The sequence below is a fragment of the Accipiter gentilis genome, chromosome 11 (genome assembly GCF_929443795.1).
Source record: "Accipiter gentilis chromosome 11, bAccGen1.1, whole genome shotgun sequence".
Classification (NCBI taxonomy): domain Eukaryota; kingdom Metazoa; phylum Chordata; class Aves; order Accipitriformes; family Accipitridae; genus Astur; species Astur gentilis.
The window spans coordinates 931,977-957,165 of record NC_064890.1 but is presented as its reverse complement, the minus strand read 5'-3'; the positions used below and the strand labels follow the sequence as shown (position 1 = coordinate 957,165).

Sequence of the window (25,189 nt, the reverse complement as noted above, 5' to 3'; positions counted from 1 at the left end):
GAGACGTCCTGAGCAGACCCACCGCCCCGCTCGCCCTGAGGAGGCTGCTGCCAGACGTCAGGGTTACCTTCAGCTGTGACTTGTCCCCAATGATGTAGAGCGAGGCCCGGTGCTGGCGCAGAAAGCTGGCCTCCGAGGGCGTACCGTTGTGCTGGGCACCCAGCAGGTCTTTCCCAGCCAGGCGCGACCCAATCTCCATGTTCAGGGCATAGCTGCTCATGCGCCCGCTGGCTCGGATGCTGCCCCACTTGCCTGCAATACAGTCAGGAGTCAGGCTGGGGGTGCCCAGATGGCTCGCAGGCTGCGCTGGCATCCGTGTCCCCTCCCGCTGGGCTGGCACAGCGGCGAGCCACGACGGCCGAGCTGCTGCCACCCCGCAGCCCAGCGCCCTGAGAGCACATGCCGGGAAAGTGCTGGGAACCAGGTTTGCTTTTGCTCCTTCTCCTTGCTGAGTGCTGTAGGATTGCCTTCCTGGTGGATACAGAGACCAACACCAGCGGCTCCACGTCCCATCAACTGCGCAGCCACACCGCGCTCCTGCCCCACACCTGCACCCGCACCACCAGGATCTGCCCCTTCCCCAGCAGCCAGACCCTGTCCCTGGCCACCACCACCACCCAAGCACCAGCAGATGCACAAGGAGCCTAAAGCAAACCTGAGAGGACGTTGCGGGATCAGCTGGGGACAGGCCCAGTACTTACCACTGGCACCGCGAGCTGGACCAAGCCAGCAACATGCTTGGTGGAGGCGTTCGTTAGCAGGCTGAGGTGGGGTGTTACTGGGGCATTAGTTGTGTGAAGGGTGGGAGTGTGTGTGTGGGGGGGTCAGTCGGTCAGGTTAGCACCCGGGTGGTGATTAGGTGGCTGGCGGTACCGTACCTCGGGGCGTCTCGCGGCCCTTCGCCGACACGCACTTGGGGGTGGAGAGAGTGATGACCCTAGCTCTGTGACCGAGCCCTGAGAGCACAGGACGAAAGCAACCTCAGCGAGGGCACCGACGCAGACCCATGGATCGCGCGGGCCAGGCGGGAAGAGGTGCCCGGGGACCCGGACGGAGAGACTGGAGCAATGAGTGGGATGAACAAGATGGCTTCAGGGTGCTGCAGCAGGTCCCTCCCTCCCTCCCTGAAGCTGCCCCACGGCAGAGAGCTCGGGGGGAGCAAAGGGGAAGCATCTACTCTACAACAGCTGCTCCGAGCCGGGGAGGGCCTTCACAAGGCCCCCACGAGGCAGCGTTCACTCGCACGTCCTCACCTCCGCGGCTAATAGTACCGGGCCCATCGTCCTTCCCTCCCATCACCTGCTTCATGAGCGATCCCAGCTTAGGCTGTCTCTTGTCGGAGAAATCTGTAGCACCAACAAAATGTCAGCTCTCGGCCTCACTGTGCCGCTCCTTAGGGGCCCTCCCGCCTTGCCTCCCCACAACTGCTCAGGAGGGAGGGGAAGGGGCCAGACAGAGAAAGCGGCAGCAAGCAGGAGAGCCCGGGGCTGGGACCAGGAGGCCAGCATGCGGGAAACACCTTCCAGCTGGAGCCGCAGCAAAAAAGCAGCTAGTGCCGCAGTGCGAGCAGGGGCTTGACCCTCCCGCAGTTCTGCCCCAGTCCTGCCCCAGGCACTTTGCACCGTGGGGGCATCACCCAGGCACTGCCGCAGTCCGGCAGTCTCCTGCTCTGCGGCTCCCTTGCCACCGCACCGGGTCACTTCTCTGCCCCCTGTACTGCTGGTCTGACCCTCCCTCCTTCAGTCACGGCTCCAGGCATGTCCCCCCACAGCAGGGGAGAGGCTTCGGAGGGGCTTTTGGAAGGTCCTCTCCTCCCCAGGCTGCAGGGAGTCCTGGCTGGATTCCCCCACGGTCCCTCTGGCCCCCAGTCACCTCTGCAGCTATGATGGGGTGGAATGGCTGGGACAGAGGATGAATGACACCGGAGCGTGGCAGGACAGCAACAGGCAGCTCTGCCCCAGCAGGAAAGGGAAGGCTGCTTGGAGAGCAAGGGGGGCAGAGACTTACCGAGGTTTCCTGCAACAGACCCTGAGAACCACTGCCCGCTGCGTTGGGGTGCAGACGGTGCCGAGATCTCAGCTGGTAGGGTCTGTCCCCACCCGGTCCCCAGTGAGCGCCTGGATCCGAGCACAGTCTGGGGCTCCCAGTGCTCACAGGTCCAGGGCCACTGGGTTTCCCAAAACCCATCTCCACCACCAGCCACAGAGGACCAGCTGGAGCTGGGAGCTCTGGAGAGCGTGCTGGAAAGGCTCTGCTGCCTCCTCTGATGTGGGAGACCGGGGACAGCAGCTCACCTGGCTGCCCGGGCTCTGGGACGGACAGCACGACCCATGGCTGGGGCCCCGCGCACATGAGCACGAGCCCTCCTGCATCCCTGCTGCGCTGCTGCCCGTGACCGAACTCCTCACCTGAGCTGCTCATGTGCGCGGAGGTGAAGCCACTGAGCGTGTTGCGCCCGCTGGCGTCGGCGTAGTGCGGCATGGAGTTGATCACGGCCTGCAGGTACTTCTCCTGCTCCAAACTGGTGGAGTCCGTCTGCGAGGGTCCTAGGAGCAGACCCACAAGCATCACCGCTCTGCCACCGGCACGAGACCCAAGGAGGGGTCTGCAGCCCACTCCCGGCATGGGTGCTGCCCAGGGGTGGAGGGGACGGGCACCTGCGGTGGGTGCATTCTGGGACTTGAAGAGGCCCACGACGCCCTTGCCATGCAGCCCCCCCGAGCGCAGCAGCACGGCCTTGGTGCGGGAGTTTCGCCAGCACACCACGGGGAAGCGGTTCTGGCGGTAGCAGCGGGAGATCCGCTGGATCGTGTTGTCCTGGATGCTCTGTGGCACGATGAGCAGCCCGGGGTAGCTGCAGGAGAGAGCGGAGGCTCTGCAGAGCCCAGCAGGGCGCAGCATGAGGCCCCCTCCCCTCCAGCTCCCACAAACCAGAAAGACCCCCGCTGTCCTCTCCTAAGCCTGCAGACCTCCCTCCTCAGCCACGGCCCTGCTGAGGCTCACCTCCGGCAAATGGCGTACATGCGGTTCACGGTGGAGATGCGGAAGGGCTCGTTCTTGGAGCGGGTGAGACTACTGCTGAGGGTGCCCAGCCCCATCCGCTGGTAGTCGCGGCAGCAGGCTCGCTCCACCAGGTGGTTGATGGTCATCTTGTCCGAAGGTTTGATGGTGGTGGTGGGGGTCAAAGTGCTTCTGTCCATCTCTTCAGACACTACGGAGACAAAGGGCAGTCTGGGACCACCCTCAGCACAGACACAGCGTCCCACATGCAGCTGGAGGAGACGGCCAAGCTGGAGACATTTCCCAACCCAGCAGAGACAGGACAGGGCAGGGCAGGAGCTCCCTCCCACCACCTTCACCTGAAACAGGAGAGCTCAGCTGCCCTGTTGAAAGGGCTGGGCACTGGGCTTTGGGGTGAGAGCCCTTATTTGTGAGGTTAACAGCACAAAAAGTCAGCTGCCTGGGTACTGACATTGGAGCAGATTTTTTTGGTGCTTTCACATCACTTGATACCACTGAGAGATGAGGAACAGCCCATCACAGATCTGTTCAGTGCTGCTCCGTCACACTGGTCTCAGCTCCTCTCTCAGAGGAGAGCAACCTCCTGGGAGAGGGGGGCAACATGGGCAAGACCTTGGCTCCAGTGAGGCTTTCAGCCCAGGACACTTCCATCCAGGCAAAAATCACTCTCAGGTGGACACAACCCTTGGTGGCTGCCCTCCACAGACAGCTTTCCTAATGCTCCTAACGCATTTCCTAATGCCAGAACTGGAAAACAACAACAGATCTCAAAGGCATCTCTTCTGGGCCTGAACACAGCTGGCGTTTTTGTTAATAACTTAAATGATGGACACAGTGGAGGCTTGAAAAGTTTGCGGCAGACCTCAAGCTGAAAAGCGCTGCAAACAAACTGGGGAGCAAACGAAAGGAGCAGAATCCAAAGTATCACAGTGAACAGAAGGAAAGATCCAAAATCAGCCATGTCCAGTCCACCAGATCAGCCCCACATGCAGCTGAAGGGACTGGTCCCCGCAGACACTGCTCCCCACTGAAACCCTAAATCCCATCCACCACGTCTTCTCTGACAGGCTTTCCCACCTGGGAAGGTTGTAATCTGTAACACAGAGGACTCCTGTGCCTTCCAGTCCCTTGTTACTCTCAAACCAGTCAAGCTCTTCTCATGTCTAACCTAACCTGCCTTGCTGCAGCTTAGATCTGTGACTTTATCTGAGGAGCTGTGGCCACAGACCAAAGAACTCCCTCCTGTCCGCAGGGCTCACTAGGTATTGGAAATACATTTAGCTGCTGACTGGCCACCACCAGCAGACGAGAGCTGGTGGACCGTCAAACACTGGGAGACGCGACTGTGGCAGCAATCCTCCGCACCAGAGAAGCTCCCACGCCTGTGTGTGGTCCTGACAGCCGAGGCCTCTCCCAGCTGGAAGATGCTCTTGCACCAGCAAACACCCTGCTCCCCACAGCCTCCCTTCCCTGCTCAGGGTGCTCCCAACCTGAGATCTCATCCTCGTTGTCCTCTGGGAAGTGCTGGCTGCTCCGCTGCTCCCACGTGGGCGGTGTGTATTTCTTTCGCGTCACGTACTGGCGGCCGATTGTTTTCTTGGCATTTTTCACCAGGTTTTTGGAGAGCGTCCTGGAACCAGAGAAGAGGTTGAGGCCAGCTGACACCACCTCCCACACGTACATGACCACAGCCCAGCGCGGCCAGAACAGCAGCCCCTGAAGGGTTAGAGACACCAACACTCAGTCACACCAAGAGCAAAGCAGAGACAGGAGCATCGCTCACCACCGGCTACAGGCGCAGAGTCAAAGTCACTGTCACAAGAGGGGAGATGTCACCTGCTAGCTCCCTGGCAGGGAGGAGCTGGCTCCTCGGCTGTAGGAGGGCACCAAGCCAGAGGCAGAGCCTACAGCACTTGCCTTCCCCTGGGGGCACTGGGGTGCCGGGGGAGGCTGGATGGCATAGCCAGGCTGAGCTGGCATCCCAGCCTCCCGATCCAAAGGGACACCACCCTTGTCCCGGGCTCTAACGTCATCACCTCTGCATCGGAGCTCCCACAGGCAGCGATCTGGCTCATCCCCAGAGGAGGTGGGCTCCGGCTCATGGCAGGGGCCAGGGGATCCACCGCAGGGATGTTGCTACCCCAACCTGGACACAGGGCTGCTCCTCCCTGGGCAGAGGGGAGGCAGCTTGCGGAAAGTGACCTGCTCAATGCCACATAAGGGCCAGGGAGAGATGGGCTTGTCCGGTCCTGAGGGCAGCCCAGGGAAAGCAGAGAAGGGAGGAAACCTTCCGAAACCCAGGGGTGATTAGGCTGCATGGTCAGAACAGGCTCTGCACGACAGAGCTCCAGAAAGCAGGAATTCCTGAAGGCAGGAATGGCCTGCCCGCACGCAGGACCTCGTGCTCATCACTGTCCCAGTGAGCCCCTGGGCTCAAAGGGGAACAAATAAAGGAGATTTATATCTTACATCAGCCAGGGAAGGGGCCGCCTCCGACCCAGGGTAACAGCTACGCTGGTGCAAAGATTTCTAGAAATTCACCTTATCAAGACAGGGGCCAAAGTGAGACGAGGAGGTGCCTTGTTCTGCTTTGCAAAGCAGACGGTGAGGGAATCCAACTGCTCCCTACATTTACTAAGGGCGGGAAAGCCTTAGGACTGAGGGAGAAAGCTGTCCTGAGAACAAATGCATGGGTACGGAGGCTAGGAACGGGAGGGCTTTCTAACCAGAAGAACAAGATTTGCAGATAGTGTGGGGCACTGGAAGCAGACTTGGAAGAGGGTGACAAAGTATATTTCACAAGTTCGGACAGACGCTGAGACTGTGCTCAGGCCCGGAGCTGGGCCCAGCAGCTCTAGAGGTCTCTGGAGGTTAGTGGTACAGGCACAGCTCCCTCAGCATGTCCTGGGATCCACCAGACTGCCACAGAGAACTAGGATGACTGACCAACTGCTGCCAAAGGCCACGGTGCTGTGATGGTGAGAGCACAAACCCCAAACCTGAACGTCACACCAGCCGCCTGGAAAAGGGCATTCCCCAAGTGACAAGCCCACAGCCCAGGTCGCATGCAGAGCAGGTGAGAAGAAACCCTGGGAGCAGTGAAGGCTGCAGCCTGAGCCAATGCCACCTCGCAAGCTCCCGCCCAGGGTGAAGGCATCTTACGTGGTTGAATGGCCAAGGTGCCCGAGGGACATGACCCCCACTGTCAGGCCCTGGAACATATCGGTCACCTGCTGGGAGCTGAGTCACAAACACACGGGAGAGACGCTTAGACTCCAGGGCACACCAAGCGTGAACACAGCAGCAACCAGACCCCAGCACTACAGCACTGCTTAACCTAGCCAACGAGCACAGGAGCAGGGTCTGGCCGCAGGTCAGCACCACACACAGAGCTTTGCCGCTGCCCCACAGCACTTCCCATCCTCCGGCACAGCAGAGACTGCGCTCTCGTGCCCACTGGAACCTCTCCCATGAGGCGCCTCCTCGGGGCTTGCACTGTTTTGGCCTGGGCAACAGGGCAGGGAATGCCACTGAAGCAAACACCCCGCTTCCCAAGTTTGACCGATCCTCTGCGTGGGGCTGAGAGACCGCTGCCAGACATGCAGCATGTCCCCCCTCCAAAGACAAATGGAGGTCCTGTGCATGGAGAGGTCTGAGCAAGGTAGGCTCAGGGACCCTGACCTCCAGCTCAGGAGTCCGTGCCCCAGCTCTTCTTGAGTGACCCTTGCTCAGCAGCTCTTTGCTGGGTGGACTGGAGGAGGGAGAGGAGAAGCCCTGCAGTGCCTGAAAGGGTCAAGCGCATCCCACATGCTGTTCTCCCCACGGCACAGGTACCTGAGCGAGGGGTTCTTCTCCTTGGCCTTGGGCTGCATGGCTTGCTTGGGTGACTGGCCCACGGTGAAGGCGAAGGTGCCACGCACGTGCTGGGGGTAGCGCAGCTTGTGCAGGTGCTTCCTGAAGACCTCAGCACTGTCTGAAGCCACCTCCTCATCGAAGGCAATCTTCAGCAACTGCAGGAAGAGCAGAGAGCAGGCTGAAGGGTTGGTCATGGCATGCTCAGCACGACTGGGCCAGGGGACTGGGAAGGGCTCTTCCCACAGCACAGGGCAGAGCTCAGATACCAGTCAGGAGCAGGGACCGCAATGGGCACAAGCCAGGCTGGGAGGCTGCCCTGTCTGCCCCTCCATGCCAGTTACTCTGTCCCATATCCCTTCCTCCTTGCCACCGCTCCGTACCCGGCACTACTGCTCCTGTAATGTCCCAAGAGCCCAGTCACTGCAGCCCTGAGCATGCAAGATGCACAGGAAGGAGTAGATAGCACATTTTAGGTGCTCTCCTCCCAGCATTGCTCTACCTCCACAAATCTCTCAAAGATATAAAATACTGAATGACTACTCACATTGTGACACCTCTCCCTGCTATATTTCTCTCCCCCAAGACCTGCTACAAGGTTTTGCAGAACCACCTCCCAGGGCACTGTGTGGGGACATCTCACACCTTCTCAGGGCTCCAGCAACCACTGGAGCAGTTGGAAAGGAGCCCCAAGCTAACGAGCAAGAAGTTGCTCCTGTGTACAACAGGACTGTGACTGGAGCACCTCCCGTACGAGCACAGGCTGTTCAGCCTGGAGAAGAGAAGGCTCTGGGGAGACCTTCTAGCAGCCTTCCAGTACCTAAAGGGGGCCTACAAGAAAGCTGGAGAGGGACTTTTCTCATAAGGGCATGTAGTGATAGGACAAGAGGTAATAGTTTTAAACTGAAAGAGGGCAGATTTAGATTAGATATAAGGAAGAAGTTCTTCACTGTGAGGGTGGTGAGGCACAGGAACAGGTTGCCCAGAGCAGTGGTAGATGCCCCATCCCTGGAAACATTCAAGGTCAGGTTGGATGGGGCTTTGAGGAACCTGGTCTAGTAGAATGTGGCTGGAACTAGATGGTCTTTAAGGTCCTTTCCAACCCAAACCATTCTGTGATTCTATGGACCAGTCTACCCCTTCCTCTGCAAGGGGGCCTCTGGTTCCATCCCTTCAGGTGCATTGTCACTTGCTACAGAGGTTGTCTTTGGTCCCCTCAGGAGCACTACCCCCAAACCATGTCAGCCCGGGCAGTGAGTGCTTCATCCCAAGGGATGGTACCAGCCATGGCCACGTACCTGCTGGGTCCCACCAGCAACGTGCTCCTTAGCTGAGGCAGTGCAACACAAAGGAGCAGCCCACAGCCCCACATGGTCTCACCTGGAATGTGCACGAGCGCAGCTGCAAGCCCTCCTGGATGAACTGATCCACCTGGGCCTGGATATTGATCTTCTTCTCTTTGGTCAGCGAGGCAATGGGGAAGGATCGGATCACCACCTGCTCCCCCACTGGGCACAAGCATAGGAACAGGTTAGCCACATCCTCAGCCCAGCACAAGAGAGACCCGTAGGATTAAAGCGGCCAGAAACAGGCTAGACATACGACAGCCAGCCCATGGCAACTTGTAGATGATGCCTAGGATGTGCATGAGTAATTTATCATCTACCAAAGCTGGACAGGAAGAGCAAGCACCTCCTTTGAGTACTGGGAGCAACCACCAAGCTTGTGGTGGTTGCAGCAGCCCCCAGCAAAGCCCAGTGCTGGCTGGTCACTCACCCAAGGCAACCACTTGAGGCCCTTATCAGCAACTCCTGCAGCAAGGTGAGCTGCAGCCACTGCTCCAGGAGAGCTACCGGCCACCTCCTCCGCAGGCATTACCAACCCCTGAAGACAGAAGATGCGGTGCACACAAGACTCTTACCCAGAGGGTCTGTGGGAGTGCCTTTGAAGATGATGCGGTAAGTGGTGAGGAAGATGGCTCCTTCTGCGGGGAGGAGAGGTGGACCACCAATATTCCCTCCAGCAGCTTCTTCCCGTCCATCAGGCATGAGGTACACGCGGAGCCCTTCCATCACACACTCCTCACCCACCAACAGGTTGGGGCGCAGCAGCTTTGGCTACAGGGATGTACAACAGAATTTAAGGCCCATGCAGACTGCAGAAGGGGAACTGAGAGCCCCACACAGCACCAGAATCTTCACCCCACTGCAGCAGGTGGGTCCATACCTTCTGGATGGGAGGAAGCCTCTTGCTCTCCCTGTGCACGGCATCCAGCGTCTCTATGTGCATCTGCACAATATCTGCGGACAAACATGAAGTTAGAGACTGGGAGCAAAGTCCTGCCCTACACACCACCCAGCAGGCTGCCAGCCTGCCCTGCAGCACTGTGTGTGCCTTCTCTTGGCCTTCCCACTGCTTCTTGCAGAACCACCTTTTGAGCAGACCCCTGAGCTGATCTGGCAGGATCCCCAGTGAGACCACATGGCTGCCCATTCCCCAGCACTGCTGCAACTCTTATTACCAGGGATCATGACATGCAGCCCCTTGAGGTGCTCATTGGTGACTCCACTCTCTGTGCAGACTTTGTCCACAAAGCGGTTGATGAATCGCACCACGTAGTTGGCCACATCGGAACTCTCTGCATCCTCAAATCCACTTTCTGTGTCATAGCTCTCAGCCACGCTGCCAGCGATGCTGCCGCACAGGAGTAGGGAAGAGTTATTAACCCAGAACATTTCTCCTCTGCTGTAACCCACACCAGGCAGAGCCCAAGAGAGTTTCTACTCTTGATATGAACCCAGGAGAGCTTCCACTGTTGATATGAAACACCCCTGGGCACTGCAACCTGCATCAATCCTAATGGCAGCTGAATGATCCAGACACCCCAGATACCGCACCAAGGAGCTCCCATCCCCAGCTCAGGTTCCTCTGGTGTCCCTGCAGCACGCCCCTGCTAAGCTTTCCAGCCCTGCTTACCTGTTGGTGACAAAGCTGTTGCTGACGCTCTCCACGTCCCCCAGCCCAGAGCTGCGTAGCAGGCGGTTCTTGCTGGTGTCGAGAGGCAGCAGCAGGTAGCTCATGCGGTTGGCGTAGTGGATGGCCTGGCTGAAAACAGTGCTCTCCTCCTTCTGGATCAGCTCCTGCTGTTTCTCTCGGCTCATGGTGGGCCAGAGCCTCAGCTGCTCTGATGCTATCTCCAGGGCAGACTTGGCTTCCTGTGGCCCCTCTGTGCTCTCCTGAAGGAGTCAGAAGGAGAAGTCAGGCATCTGCATGGACAGGAGACCTGCGAGCCTTCACCCCACTGTTCCCACAGGAATCTCCCAGAACCAGGATGCAATCCCTCAGGCTGGTTCAGCATCCTTATCAGCCCATGGACCTATGGGGAGAGCTGCTTCTGCACAGCAGCCCTCCAGGGACACTGGCACTGTCACCTCCTCACCTCATCTGTGTGGTTCTCCTCGTTGTTGTCCAGGTACAAGGCTCGGATGTGGTTCTGCACATCGCAGTAGAACATGGCCTCCCAGAACTGGATGTTGGTCCACACCACATGCTCCTGCACACAGCTGTAGGCAAACTGCGTGATGCCCGGGCTCAGTTTCTGAGGAAGCAGAAGGTAGAAAAGAGTTTCATACAAACATGGCCTTTGTGCAAAGCTCTCCTCTCCAGGTAACCCTTGCTCTAGCCTGTTGCTGGGAAAGGCAACATACCCTTGGGCAGCCAGGAGGGACACTTGCATCAGAGCTCCTCCAAGCATTCCCTGCAAACTCTTCTCAGATTTGCCCAGCACCCACCCAGAGCCCCACGGGGCCTCATGCTACAGATGCTTTATGGGAGGCAGAATCTTATCTCAGCCCAGCTTGACCAACAGATCAAGCTGGCTCTACAGAGGAGCCCCAGTTTCTGAGCACCCTTCCCAAGAGGTGCTCCAGCCATCTCGGGAGCCTTGGGCCCAAAGAACGGAACAGCCAGCCTGGCCAAGCTTGCAAGTGGTTGGAAGCTACTAGGCAGGACCCCGTACTCTGAGAATCACCAAGGGGAAAATATGCCCTCAGCCTGGCTGCAAGGCTGGCTCTCAGTCCTTCAGCCTGCCAGCCTCTGCAGCCTCCAAGGAGTTCTGAGTCGGCGAGGGCTGTACAGGGGTCAGGATACTCACTCGGCAGAAAGCGGTGACCAGTGGCAAGAGAGCGGCTGCAATCCCATGCTCATCCATGGCAGTGCAGTCCTGGGGAACAGAGCAGAGGTTACAAGAGGATTCACTGCAAGACACCCCAGACCCACTCCAATCCCTGCACCATGCTGTCTCCCACAAGGGGAGACAAGCTCCTTCCTAAGAAACATGCTCTCCCCAGCCCTCTCTTACCTGCAAACAGCAGTTCATCATGCGGATTATGAAATCAAACTGCTGGTGATCCAGCACTGCCCGGTTCTGCTGCACATGCAGGTTCAGCTCCTGGGTCAGGCAGTGCCTGGCTGCTCGGCCCTTCATGGCACGCAGTACAGCAGGGAATAACTGCAGAGGAAAGAAGTTGTCATTGAGTAGAAGGATGGGGCCCAGCGGAGCTCTGCTCAGACAATGAGTTCAAAGGCAGCCCACAACAAGGAGGTACAAGAGGGGCTTCACATTCCAGCTGTGTTGGCTGACACCAGGGTGTTTAAAGACAGCTCATCCACACTTGCACATGGAGGCAAACCAGAGCAAAACCCCACGTTTGACCTGGGAGGTCCCTGCTCAGCAAGGCCAGGGAGGACCCCAGCCCAGTTATCTCCACGGGACAGACCCTGGGGGACACCAGGAGATGCAGAAATAGTGCTAAGCTGGTGCAGTGGAGCAATCAGCCAAAAGCCCAGGGACACAACATGGAGAAACAGAGCTGAGAGGGGAACACGTGAACATATGGGAACAGAGCTGGTCAGCAGAGATCTGGACATGGGCAGGGAATGTCCTCGCCAGTCTGCCACAGAGGAGAGGCAGAGCAACCCTCTCCCTCCTCCCCTCAACCATCAGCCCTCAGGAGCCCCCACTCACCTTTTTGGCTTCTAGCATCTTGTTCTCAAAGACATAAGAGATGCAGTTCCTGACGACCTCCAGGCGACGGGCACTGTTGGCCAGGGCATTGCCGTTGCGCTCCATGATGGCAGCTGGGGAGAGAATCACCTGTTAATTCAATCAGGGCAGGACTTTCACCCCTGGGTGGGGAGAGATGGGTGCCCCCTCCCCTGCTCTGCATGGGCAGGGCTCTGCTTTCCAACTGCTCATGCTGGAAGAATACTACGGAGTCTTCAGCCATCCCCTCATGCTGGCTGATAAGACTCAAGGGAGCTCTAAGCAGCCCAAGGGGCAGAAGCTAATGGGGACAGTGCTGCTGCTTCTCCAGGGCACGTTTTGCTCACACAGGACCCTTGGACATGCTGTATTGTGAAATGGAACCAGCAACACCATGGTAAAGCTCGTCCTGAGCAGGGTTTCTCGCTGCACGGAAAGGCCCTTTGTGCACGCGTACCGATGGGGGGTCCTGATGGCACCATGCATTTCTTCTCCGCCTTCACAGCAGGTGGAGCCGTCTGCAGCTTGGCAGTGGCCTGGTCGATGATCCATTGCACTGTCCCCTCATCCAAACGGGGAAAAGGCTTCTGGTGGAGGCGCAGGTGACAGCCTTCCGTGGGCTTCTGCACCTTGTGCATGGTCACCGCAGGGTAGGGGTTCTCCTGGCACAGCAAAGACAGTTTCTTTTCAGGCATGCAGCCATCATGCACCTTCTCCCAGGGCAGGAGCCCCAGTGAGGCATCCTTCAGCAACCTCTGCTGCTGTGAGGCCAAACACTCCCAGCAGGTATTTACAGCCCCCAGAAACCTGCAGCCCTGAGGGCAGGCTGTCTGGGCAGCAGTACTGGCACGTTCTGCTCCCAGGAGCTGCATGGACAGCTCGCTTTGGCCCTGAACACAGCAGCAAGCAAAGCACCATTCAGGAGCTCTGTCCTGAGACGGCCGAGGGCCCCACAGGTGCTGCTCTGCTTTCAGAAGACCTTTGCTGGCCCACCCTGAATCAGACAACAAGCACAGTGGCTGCTCCGAAGCAAAGGCATGGAGTGCCTAATGCCCAAGCCACCTGAAACCGAGGAATTTCACTCCTGGGAGTGGCTCACAGCAGGCCAGACACTTCTGGGCCCATCAGCAGGTACCCTGCCACACGTGACAGCGCATGGGGACAGGATCATGCACTGCAAGCGTCAGTTCCAGCAAGAGCTTATGGAGGGAGGACAGACCAACTGGGGCTCCGACCCAGGCTCTCCCTGCCCTGTACCCCCTTCCGAGCAGCTTCCCCCTCCTGCACTCAGACCTCCAGGACTCACGTTTTTGTAAAGTTTCTCCGCCAGCTCCTTGATGTGCCGCAGTATTTTCTGCTTGTTCCCCTCTTCTGCACGCATGCGCTTCACTTCATAAGCCACAAGCTGGAAGAAGAAGAGATGGGTGAGAGGAGAAGCTGCGGGCTGGACGGGATCTGGCTACCCTTCCCATACCCCGGCTCCATCCCTGGGTGCAATGCTACAGCCGGAGTGTCACAGCAGATCCCTGGCTCAGTCCCTCGAGGGGCAGGGGGAACTGAGCGGAGCAAGGATGCATGGGACAGCCAGGCAGGGGGGTGCTGCTGCCAAACTGCCACTTACCTCATCAAACAGGTCGATTGAGCGGTACGGGGCCCCCCGCTCAGTCACGAAGCCAGCAAACGCCATGCCCTCCAGCACCTTGGTGAGGAAGTCATCCTCCGTCAGCCCCCTCTGCCCAAGGAAGGCTGCCTGGAAGAAGGGAGAGTGTGCACCGTCAGCAGCACTGTCCAGGCATCAGTGATCCTGGCTGATGTGGCAGAGTAGATGACACCATTACTGCAGCAAAGGACAGGTGCCCATGCGGCATTGGGACCACGTCGTCTCCTTCCCCATCCCACACAGGTGCAGGGACACAAAACGTGCACCTCTGGCTCACAGCAGAGACGCATTTTCAGCAAGACATGCTTGGTGGCAAGGCAGCATCAGCCCCAGTGTGCACCCCAGGGGAAGCAGGGACACAGCTGCTGCAGGCTCCTTCTGGCAGCTGTGGCGAGGACCTCATCCAGAACAACACTTGTTCACCCCACCTCTTCCCCAAACATGGCTTTGAAGGAGCCTCTGACCAGCACCAAAAAGGGAGCCCGAAGCACCAGGTTCCCTGTGTCTGCAGAAAGCCCTTAGGATTCTCCCCTCGGCAGATGAGCATGGGAGCTCATCCCACCCAAGAACCACTGGCTACGGCTCACTACGTGCCTGCAGGAGCAGCCAGTGGGGAACAATTTTTGCTCCTCCAAACACCCTCGCCCGCTCACTGCACACCGACTCACTGATTGGGATGGGACAAGGGTGCTACAGCAGGGTCCGCTCACCCACAGCCCCAACAACACTAGGGACCTCTGGGCCACCATGCCACCTACACTTGCCCTTCTCACCTCTCTGCGAAGGAGCTGGACCAGCCATGGAGCCCCCTCCATGCTGGAGCCACGGGCACTGCACCAGAACACATACTGCTGAGTCCAATGTCCCTAAACCCACTGTGAGAGAGGCACAGATGTTGCTGTGGCCAAAGCAGCTAAATAAATTAAATTCAGCCTATTTTGCACTGCATACTGTTGCTGCACAGAATGATTTTATGAAATGGAAGTTCATTATACTTGATTCACTTTATAGCAGTTTTATGAAAGGGCATTTTCTCATGTTTACTGCATGTTTATGATTTTATGGAACTACAGAATCTTTGCCGGGCACCTGCTGGAAATTTTTATTGAGCATAAAAATATGGCTAAAATCTTTATAAACACGCTGCTGACTTTAAATGTCAGAGGCCAAAGCTCATTTTACAGCACAGAGCAGCACTGGTGATGCATGAGCCCAGGCCGTCCATGGTGCATACACACTCGCATCCACTCTCCTGGCACGCTTTTGCGGGTACAAGGTGTTACCCCCTTGACCTCGCGGTGGGCTGGGCAGAGCGGGAAGGTGCAGGCAGCAGGAAGGTTCCTGCCTGCCCATCCTCAGTGACCTCAAGTGTGCAGCGGGGAGGGCACAGCTGTGTGACGTGGCCACAGCAAGCTGCCACACTCAAGTCCCTCTGCTCTCACACCCCATCTGTTGCCTTCTCTTGCGTTAGGTCTCCTCCATGGATGCCCAAACACTTCAAGGTTTTCCCTGCTCTCCTTGCCCTGCCAGCCTTTCTGGTACAGCTAACAGCCCAGAAACACCAGGGAAGGCAGGCCCTGCCTCCTTCCTCTCCCCAGATCTTAAGAAAATCCCCAGTTCCAGGCCAGGCCATGAGGGACACCTTCTGTGAGCCTCAAAGGCTGCTTGACACCAAGGCACATGGGACGCCAGCTGCAGTGCATCTGACCACACACGGGTGTAAACAGGGAAGCGCTATCTGACCCGCAAGACCTCAGGATGGCCAAGGACAAACAAGGGATGCAGGTGGACCCAGGAGTGATATAGGAGAGGTCACCCACTGGAAACACAGAACTGTCTTCTAGATAACAGCTGTATTTGTGCAAACCTCTTCACTAGATCAGTTCATCCCAACCTCTTCTCAACTCACTTCGTCAAGAGTTACTCCACAGGACAGTTTGAAAAAATAATTCTGCCACGTGGACAGGAGGCCGTAGAGCAGACAGAGACGAGTCACTGCAGAAACACGCTCCCTGCCCTCCCTCGCTGGCCAGGCCCCAAAGGCTTCCTCCCTTCCCCATCACACCGCTCCCAGCAGCAGCTGTTTTTCCATCCAGGAGCTGCCTCCCCTGCTCAGACAAAAGCCAGGCTGGCAGACCCAGCGTGCCAGAGGTGCCTGTCAGCTCCTGCACACGTGTGCCTGTGCCCATGCTGGCGCCTCACCTTATGGAATCGGATGACTGGCTCAGGATGGATGCGGATAATGTGCAGACACCAACGATAGCCCTGAAGCAGCTGCGCGAACAAGCGGAGGAAGACAGCACGGATCTCCTTATCCTGCAAAGAGGGAAGGACAGCATGGTCACAGCCTGCCTGGTCAAGCAGAGAGTGCAGGCAAGCCAGCTCACCGGGGCAGGAGTTTACACCCAGCACCAAGACGGGGGGATCAAACCACGTGTCAGGGTCAGCATCTGCTGAGCTGGGCAGGAAACTCGGCAGAGATTCCAGGCAAAAAGGGACACAGGAAGCTGGATTCACTGTTCTGCCTCCCCTTCACAGCATCTCCAATGCTGCACACAGAGGAAAGGGAGCTCTCGCAGCCCCAGGGTTTGCTGAAGTGCCCAAACGTTCGGTGTCTGCCTCCAACCACTGCTCCAGTGCGGCAGTAAACCTGGTAGCCCCTGACCATGGGCCAGCTACTGAAATGGCACTGATGGCTTCCAGGCCATGGCTTTGCTTTTTGCCATTGTGCTTTGCCTCTTAACTTCAGCAACACCGAGATGGAGACGGGCCTGAAATTGTGCCTGTCCGCTCCATGCCCAAAAAACAGGGTGTCCAGCAGGGATGGCAGCCTCACAAGAAGTGTCCCCCTTCCTTCCCGCTCCACTTACCTGCATTTTGAGAGAAGAAGCAGAAATCGTTGAAGGGGGGAATGCGAGATCTGCCACCTCCAGCTCTGGGTCCAAGACCTGCACAGACAAGGCACAAAGCATGTTCATGCCCTGGCCCAGGGGGATCTCTACCTTCACAGCTGGAAAAAGCAAAGCAGCATTCCCCAGAGACCCAAAAATACCCACAGAAAAGGTCCAAGGGCCTTGGAAACAAACCTACAGGGCTGGAACCACCAGGTATCAGAAAACACTGTCACGCAATGGAAGCCTCAAGGCCTGATCCTTCCTCATGAAGCCCCGCTGCCCAGAGCACGGACCCCGGGCGCAGCTCGGTGGGCTGAGGGCAGTGGGGAAGGGGGAGCCTCTCCAGCTCTGCTGTATGCTGTGGGAGGGCTGGGGGCTCAGCACAGCGGGGCTGCAACAGAACCAGCCCCCTCCGGCTCCCCCCAGCCACAGTTGAGGAGCAGAAGCTGAGGCATGCAACATTTGTTTGGCATGGCTGTCCTGGGCACGCTCTCGCGTGGCCAGCGGTCTCTGGGAACATGCGAGCAGCCAGAAAAGCTTTGGGGCTGCAGCTGCTTCCTGCCCACAGGCTGGGAGCCAGCCGCCCAATTCCCAGAAATCTTTGGCAGAAGAACCTCCCCGCCAGCACTGCCACACACCAGAGGCCATCAGAATCAGGAAAGGTCTCCTGTGACCTGGTCAGCAGGACCCCAAAATATGGACCTCTGCCCTCAGAGGAGTCCCTGCTGCTCCATTCCCAGCTCCCCTTGGAAATGTGTGTCATTCCCAAGGTGTTTGCACCCTGCAGACAGGGGAAAGGCTGCAGCACTTACCATGGAGAGGGCTTCCCGGGTCTGCTGGAGTAAAGGTTCGGGGAGCAGGGAGATATGTACACACTCAGGGACATTCACGGTCCCGCCATCGAGGTCTGCGATAACAACATCCAGCTGGAAGTGGCAGGACAGGCATGAGACAAAGCCAGGCTTTCTGACACCCTCCCCACCACCTCCCGCTGGGTGACAGAGAGCTAGCAAGGGGGTAAGCCCAGCTCAGGAGAGGAGGGCTTAGGAACGGTGAATGTCTCCTTTCCATCTTCTGTGAGCACTCTAGCCCTCAGTAGTTATTTTATCTTACCCATTGTTACCAAACACAAGCATTTGCCAATACACAAGCTATAAAGGGATCCCATCACTCCCTGCAATGAAGGCAGCAGAGGGAAGATAACCTGGCAGGAGAGGGATGCAGCTTTGCTCAGCAGTCACGTGCCCCGACTTCATGGCATCACGCTCTTTGGCACCTTATCAGCCTGGGTGAGGTGTAAAACACTGACCCTGGCCCAACACAGAGGCCGTGCTGCTTAACTAAAGTGGCATGCTGCAGTTTGTTCAGAAGTCTGCACGAAAGCTTGTTTCAGTTTACATCAGACTCATTATGCTTTGATTTAATTCAGTTTCTGAACTGAAGTCTGAAGTGCCAACACAGCCTCTCGGACCAGCACTGCCAGCCGAGTTTCAAAATCAAATCCTTGGTTAACCCCAGCCGTTCGTGTGCAGGCTCTGCAGCGCAAAGCCCCGACGGCACGTGGCCCAGCCAGCCCTGCTTGGCTTGTGCGGCACTTTTGGACCACAGCCCGGGCTGGCTGGCCTGAACAAGCAGAGCCTGTGCGAGCCGGCGTGCTCAGCCTGCTGCCCCAGGCACCCTCAGGACAACGTTTGCTGCTATCCGAGACTGCTGGCACACGACCCCTGCGTCTTCCTTGGACCGCTTCTGCTCCCGGAACAAGGGACGGGGTACATGGCATCTCACCAGCTCCTGCGTCTCTGACTGGAAGATGGAGTGGACTCCGATAATGAAGGGTGTTGGCGTGCTCAGTACCTCAAGGAGCTGTGCAGGCAAGATGGGCACGTACGTGAAACTGCAACCAAAAAAGAGCATCACTGTAGCCAGTCGAGCCTTGTGCTCTACCCAAGCACCATCCTTGACACCAGCTGATGATCCCCCTCCAGAGCTTGTGGGGTGACTATGTCCCCAGGAAGGCAGGCTTTCTCCTAGCACTCTCAGCCCTTCAGACAGTACGTGCCCTACAGCTGTGCAAGGTTTCTGAAGGTTTGTGGACACTGACCATGATCATTCTCTGGCCCTGGAGTTATAATCTAAGTCTGACTGAGGGAGAGGTTTCCAGCAGAGCAATTTAACTCCAAAAGAAAGCTTTCTTTGGAATACAAATAGCCTTTCTGCAGCCTGAGGGTATGGCAGGCCAGGGTGGAAACAGTGCGACAGGAGCTGGCAGCAACAATGGCCTGTCTATCTCAACTGTCCTACTTGGGAGATGTGCAAACAGCCCCAGTGGCAGCCAGTCTGCGAGCCAGAGTCCTCTTCCCCAGCTGGGCCCCATGGGTCAACAGCATCACCAGCTCCCCAGGGCTGGGGTGAGCAGGGTGCCAGCCATCCCGCAGAAGTCACCACGGCGGCTTGGCCACCACCGCCGGCACCTTAACAAAAGCCCTGTATGCCCATGCCCCTTTCTAGGGAGGGCAGAATTTGCACCACGGCTTTCTAGAAGCCTCTTGGTGTCCAGCCCCTCCATTCAGCGAGACTTTGTGCCCAGGGCTGGGACAGAGGGCTGCCAGCAGAAGTGATGCACTGGTGCTCTGTGCTCTGCACAGGCTGCAGTGCAGCTGAGAGAAGGGAAAGGGGACAGATTCTGGAGAGATAAGCACCTCTGGCCTCACCTGACAGGCTTGCTTCCCTCTGTCAAGAGTTGCCACGGCTAGGAATAGTGCATGCCAGCAAGCTCCTGGAGCTACAGACACTGCTGGTAATACCTCACTCCCTGCTTCCAGTGCTAGAGCACTGGTCTTATCCTAGAGAGGAGGGAGGCAGGGCTGGAAGCTTCACACCCGTTCGCTGCTGTGGACAAACTCTGGAATTACATTGCTGTGCATGCCAAAGGCTTCAAGAAAGGGGCTTTCAGCACAGCTGAGACCTGTGGGCATTCACCTGCCCCTTCAGTGGCAGTGCCCAAAACACGGCTAGTTACCAGCCGTACTAGCTATGAAACCAGGAGGCAGTGAGGGCATGAAGGAAGGAGGAGCAAGGATGGGCTCAGCAGGCCTAGGGCTGCTTCTACGTTACCATCAGAGGGCTGAGGGGCTCAAGGACCAGTGGGGTTCCCTCACCTGTACTTGAGGGGGAACATAAGCGCAAGGAGAGCCCGGCAGGCATCCGTCAGCCTCTGGTAACTGCTGGAGAGAAACAGGATCTTGTGTTCAGTAAGCGCTGCACAGAAGAGATACAGCACATTGGTGATGCCTGGGGAGAAAGGGAGAGAAGAGCACTCAGAAATGAGGGTTCCCCTCTCGCACCCCACCAGAGACCACTAAACCCCACCTGAGCTGGATCCCACTCCCCATCTCCACATTCTGCACAACAGAGGAGTTAAAAATCCTCCCAAAAAGCCGCTTCTGGGTCACCCAGGTACACCCTCCCCCAAGGAAGATCCTCTCCTGAGAAACGTTCAGCAGCCCTCCTGAGCTGCCAGTGTCCTTTAATCATAGGCACAAGCCTAACAGCAGCACACGTCTGGGCACTCCTTCCTGCCACCCAGGCTGTTTCTTATGAGATCTGGCTGCACGTCTTGTGCCCAAGCTGCCAGTGTCCTGCCCTCCTGGGAAAGGGAAGGCAAGCAGGACTGGGGAGGGCTCAGTCTGAGGTGGCTGCAGCTGGAAGAGAGCCCTGAGCTGACAAGCCAGGCTTGTCAGCCTGGAGTGTGGTGGGAAGAGACGTGCAGGGAACTCCAGCTCAGGACTTGGCCAGCTGGCTTTGGCACCAGACCCGGTGAGAAGGAGGCGTGGGGAGAAGTCTCACCAAGCTGGCGGAAGAGCAGGGCCACACTGCAGCTGCTGACGGGAAGCGAGTCATTGATGGGTGTCTGGATCACCTGCCTGTCCCCTGCTCCCAGAGAGATCGTCCTCTGCAAGAGAAAACAAACCTGGTCACTGGGCGTCCACCCAAACAAGGGGTGAGCACAAGCATCCAGGGCAAGCCATCTGCCCCGCTGCCTCTCCAAGCCAGCGGCAGCCTGAATCCCCCCAGTGCACAGGGCCAGGGCAACTGTGCCCTTGGCACAACCCTTGTACCCAACAGGGCAGCACGTCCTACCACAGCACACGGCCTCATGGCAGCATGGCTGGAGCAAGGCTGCTGCAGGAAGAGGGAAGACGACCCTGTTAACAACACACATTGCGTGCTTGGCTGGGGCCACGGGCTAAGGGGAGGAATGAGACCTGCTGAAACAGCTGGCAGTCCCAGCCAGCACTAGCAATTCCTTGACAGCTGGCAGAAGGCGGCAGCAAGCCCCGAGACCCGCACTGCAACACAGCACACGAGGGCTCTCCAGGACCTCGCTACCAGAGGGGAACAGCTCTCCTGCACCACGTCCAGCCAGCACTGCCAGGCAAAGGAGCAGCACCAGCTCTGCAGCCTCTCCCATCGGACAGGGTGCCTCACCCAGGCAGCCTGAGCAGGCCCTCATGGCTCCTGGTTAGGAGGGCTGGGGATGGACAGACGGGCACAGCCTCATTGCTTCTTCTCCAATACAATTTTTTTCCCCAGACCTAAGCTCATTCCCAGTGGCATGGGGAAGCCTACACGTCCCCACCCTCTTCCCAGGCTGCAGGGGCTGGGGCAGGACCAGATCACTAGCCCTCTTCTCCTCTTTCTACATCTCTCTATGGAAAAACACTCCTCTGCAATAGCAGGTTTCGCCATGCAACCCACCTCCTTACTCAGCCCCCTGCAGCCACAAGAGCTCACGCCACCACAACAGCCCAGAAATCTGCTGAACGCCACCATTCTGGCAGAGCAGAACAAGCACCCCTGACCTGGTCTTCCAGACCAGACCACAACGTTTTTCACAACCCCCAGGAGAGTGCACTCACAGAGACACAAACAGTGCACAGCCAGTCTGCTGCAGTACAGGAAAGCAACCCCCTTCCCCAAAGCCCAGGCACACACGTTCCCTGCTGCCCATCAGTGCAACACACACAGACGCACACCCAAGGGTGCTCTGACAGAGATGAACAGTGCCCAGGCTTCCACCGCTGCACTAGCTGCAGTGTATGCCACCCTCAAGAACAATAAAAGAGAGGCGGCTAACGAGGACAGACCCAATGAAAGGAAAGGTGTGCGTACCGCTGCTTCGTCGTCCGCGTCAAGCTGAGATAGAGACAGACAAAGATAGCACAGTCAGTTAGAAACACACAGACAGCAAGACAACAGGGAAGACGAACACAGGCAGAGGCCAACAACAAGCAGGGACCCACACTCTCGGAGAGGAGAGATGCACGCACACATAAAGCAAAAGCAATAGCTACTACACTGGAAAAGAGCATTTGGACATAGCAGAGCAGGTAAAGCACAGGAAGGGAAGTGCCACCAACACACTGTCCTCCCTGTAGCACACTACTTGTTCCCACAGCACAGATCGATCCTGCAAGAACTGGGAGGTGACGAATAATTGTGCCAAAAAGCGCTGTTCAGCGAGCCACAGCGGCTCGAGAAGCCGCCTTGGTCCAAACAGCCTCTCCTCTCCCATACTGCCGCTTACGCATCTCACCAGGGAGGAACCAGATGGAGTCAGACAGATCTGGACAGATCCTGCAGGAATGCTATTGCTCTTGCCCTCAGCCAGAGCAAACCCGGGACGCTTGGCACACAGTCACAGCCCCCTGGGTGCGGGCAGCACCCTGCTTTCTTCTCTGGAGGACTCGGATATGACTGGTATCCATCCCTCTCCTGCAAATACCAGGACCACTGCTGGGCCCTCCCAGGACCTGCATCACTCTGGATTATTAGAAGCAGCACCAAACCTATGTCGAACTGTGACAGCAGCCCAAGGGGCACCGCTTCTGCCCAGCAGAAAGCACCTGCCCAAGAAGCCTGCACAGATACACAGGTTCAAGACAGCAGCTTCCCCTCAGGGTCACAAACCACAGCAGTGGAAGAAACCTCTGTCTCTAGGCACCAGAGACCTGTAGTGCTGCCCCAGCCTTGCAAAGGCTTCTCCACTTGGGCACAGCCTTCTCTTCTCACAGCAAGAGAATGAGATGGCATTTTTTTCTGGGGGAAGTGGAGCTCAGCTGAAAGTGAAGCCACAGCAGGAGACAAATGCACGTCCACAGTTACATTCCAGGTGTTAGCATGGCAGAATTCCTCCAGGGCACTACACTGCTGTCTCCGAATACCTCCTGCCAGAGGGTGCAGCTGGGCTCTCTTCACTTCTGTCATCTCCAAGTCAGCTTCAATTAGCCCTTCCTTACCCATCTGCTGCTCACATGAGCTAAAATGAGCCCAGCTGGCCTTCCTGGAGCAGGAGGAAGACTGCAAGAGGAACACATGGCTCAGAGGGGAAAAACAGGAGGGTTCTCTTTGATGGCCTCAGTTCTGGGCACAAGCGAGGCTGTTGCTCCTTAAGCCCTGTCCATCAGAGATGTCAGCCACGCACACGCACAAGCCAGTGGTTTGAGGAGAGAGCTCTGAGCTGCTCATCTGGCAAACGTTAGCCTTGCTTGGCCTCTTTCCCTAGAGCTGACTCGTCCCCACTCTCACAGATGACCCATGACCACTTGGCTCTGGAGCAGCTCTCCAGGCAATCAGACAGGGCTGAGTGGAGGAGCAAGACCTCCCTGATGCAGGAATGACCAGAGACCATGGCAACTGTTTGCACAGATCGATCAGTGACTACGTAAGCCAGTTGGTGGTCGAGCCACCCAGTACTCCCTCCTGGAGGGAGCAAGGAGCCAAGACCAAGCTGCCTAGTCATAGCAAGCTGTAGCTAAGCGAAGCAGCAAGATCTTCTCAGCTGATCTAGGAGCTGAGCAGCTCCAAATCACAGAGGTTTGTTGTTTCTACTCTTAAGCACTTGGGAAGGCACTGCCTGCACTAGCCAAGCACCTGCCAGCAGCAGTGTACTGTGGCAGCTGCTTAGTTGCCAGTGCACTGAGCCAGACTCTGCCCACAAGTCAAATCAGCCTTGCTCAGCTCACCCCAGCACAGCAAAATCAGAATACAGCTGAGCAAAAATATCCCTGGTTCTGTCAGAGCTGCTTAGGAGGCAGAAGCACAGAGAGGGAAGAGGGAAGGGGCAGGTTACCCACCTGAGCTCCCCCGGTGATGGGGATGGTACACGTCAGGAGGTTCCCAATAACATTCTCCAAGGACACACTCAGTCCGTCCACGTAGATGGTATAGATCAAACCCAGGCTGTTCTGGAGAGGAAAGCACAGCACAGCTGAGCATCAGAGTGGGAAGCAGACGTGTACAGGTGCAGCTGGGGAGGGGCTCCAGTTTGGAGCACCGTCGCATGGAGGGGCTCCCAGTGCTTGACTCCAGACAGAAACACACCCTGTGACAGTCAACTGTTGGGTCCAGCGCTCGAAGTTTTCCCCCTCAGACCTCTCACAGTGAGTCTTCATCAATAGGGACAGGATGTTTAACATGCTCAGTGTGCTTCCAGCCAGCAGCACCCCCCTGTCCCAGCACCAACACCACCAGAGCCATCCCCAGACACGTCCCCTGGGCTAGAGTTTAGCAGGAGCAGCATGGAGGGTGTTCAAAAGCTCCACGCAAAGAGGCTTCTCCAGCACCAACACCACCAGAGCCATCCCCAGACACGTCCCCTGGGCTAGAGTTTAGCAGGAGCAGCATGGAGGGTGTTCAAAAGCTCCACGCAAAGAGGCTTCTCCAGCACCCCCAAGCACTCTCCATCCCTGCAGATTTGCATCAAGTCTCACAAAAACCTCAAGCAAGGGATGGGAAGGACACCCACTTCTCCATTGAGGGCTGGCCCAGACACCTGGCTGGGTCCTGCTCTTCTTGCTGTCTGCCCACCAGGCACATTTGGGAAGCAACATCAGCTCCAGCACAGAGGGGCTTAGGGGGCACAAGCACAAGGCAGCACTCAACACAGCTATAATACACAGATGAACAGGGAATTTGAGGAATTTGTCTTCAAGGCACCTCTGGGTGTTTTTGTTTAACTCAAACCATCTCCCCCTGTCAGTGAGGAAAAGAGAAAACACAAATACCGGGCTTTGGAGAGAAGGGGCCAGGCAGGCTACTGCATGCTGGAATAACCATGTGAAGAGCAAGTCGCTCCTGCACGTTCACGAACAGTGGTGAAGGCTCCTGGCATAACGTGTGTATGGTTTGACCTCACCTTGAGCAAGTGGCAGACTCTCAGTCCAGCATTGTGCTGACCAAGAGGACCAACAGGTCCAGGTCTTGGGCTAGAGACCTCTAATCAGAGAAGAGAAGGAGCCACAGCTCGAGTCTTGGGCTGGGGAAGTAACAGGCTGCACTTCAAATTTAGCCAGTGAAATCCATCTGTTCACCCAAAGGGCAGTTTTTCCACCTGTCGTCCTTCTCCTGGCCAGGACAGGGAACAGCAACGTGAGAGGCAAACCCCACTCAATAGGCAAACACACCATGTCCTGCCATAACCTCAGCCTGAAAGCAGGGCTGCTTCGTCTTCCCTCGAGCAGGTCGGAGGCACATGGCACTCGCTGCTGCGGAGCAGAGATCCTGCTCCCATAGCTGCCACGCTCAGAGACCTTCTGGGGACACCCAGAGACATTTCTGGGTTTGTGTCACAGCTAAGGGGGAAATGGCCCAAGGCCCAGAACAACAAGGACTGTAGTGCTCTTGTCACTCATCTGTTCCTCAAAAATCACTAAGGTG

At 57.3% G+C, this 25,189-nt stretch overlaps 1 protein-coding gene across 4 annotated transcripts in view; it reads right to left on the bottom strand.

The window, feature by feature from the left end:
• Nucleotides 1-25,189, bottom strand: part of SBF1 (SET binding factor 1) — an 85,290-nt gene that overhangs the window by 6,020 nt on the left and 54,081 nt on the right. The window contains exons 5-31 of one of the 4 annotated variants that reach the window (XM_049813699.1): nucleotides 23,608-23,718; nucleotides 21,644-21,667; nucleotides 20,318-20,423; nucleotides 19,630-19,762; nucleotides 18,257-18,365; nucleotides 17,284-17,397; nucleotides 16,448-16,525; nucleotides 15,780-15,893; nucleotides 13,539-13,667; nucleotides 13,224-13,322; nucleotides 12,375-12,579; nucleotides 11,900-12,012; nucleotides 11,234-11,383; nucleotides 11,027-11,095; nucleotides 10,313-10,471; nucleotides 9,850-10,109; nucleotides 9,395-9,567; nucleotides 9,100-9,173; nucleotides 8,795-8,990; nucleotides 8,254-8,381; nucleotides 6,856-7,031; nucleotides 4,512-4,651; nucleotides 3,004-3,211; nucleotides 2,658-2,854; nucleotides 2,409-2,546; nucleotides 879-956; nucleotides 68-252 (exon numbers count right to left, since the gene is read on the bottom strand). In XM_049813699.1, coding sequence (XP_049669656.1) covers nucleotides 68-252; nucleotides 879-956; nucleotides 2,409-2,546; nucleotides 2,658-2,854; nucleotides 3,004-3,211; nucleotides 4,512-4,651; nucleotides 6,856-7,031; nucleotides 8,254-8,381; nucleotides 8,795-8,990; nucleotides 9,100-9,173; nucleotides 9,395-9,567; nucleotides 9,850-10,109; nucleotides 10,313-10,471; nucleotides 11,027-11,095; nucleotides 11,234-11,383; nucleotides 11,900-12,012; nucleotides 12,375-12,579; nucleotides 13,224-13,322; nucleotides 13,539-13,667; nucleotides 15,780-15,893; nucleotides 16,448-16,525; nucleotides 17,284-17,397; nucleotides 18,257-18,365; nucleotides 19,630-19,762; nucleotides 20,318-20,423; nucleotides 21,644-21,667; nucleotides 23,608-23,718 — 3,666 coding nt within the window. Of the gene's footprint in view, nucleotides 1-67; nucleotides 253-878; nucleotides 957-1,253; nucleotides 1,347-2,408; nucleotides 2,547-2,657; nucleotides 2,855-3,003; nucleotides 3,212-4,511; nucleotides 4,652-6,855; nucleotides 7,032-8,253; nucleotides 8,382-8,794; nucleotides 8,991-9,099; nucleotides 9,174-9,394; nucleotides 9,568-9,849; nucleotides 10,110-10,312; nucleotides 10,472-11,026; nucleotides 11,096-11,233; nucleotides 11,384-11,899; nucleotides 12,013-12,374; nucleotides 12,580-13,223; nucleotides 13,323-13,538; nucleotides 13,668-15,779; nucleotides 15,894-16,447; nucleotides 16,526-17,283; nucleotides 17,398-18,256; nucleotides 18,366-19,629; nucleotides 19,763-20,317; nucleotides 20,424-21,643; nucleotides 21,668-23,607; nucleotides 23,719-25,189 lie in introns of all 4 variants that reach the window. The other 3 variants (XM_049813698.1, XM_049813701.1, XM_049813700.1) reach the window with 3 other exon arrangements.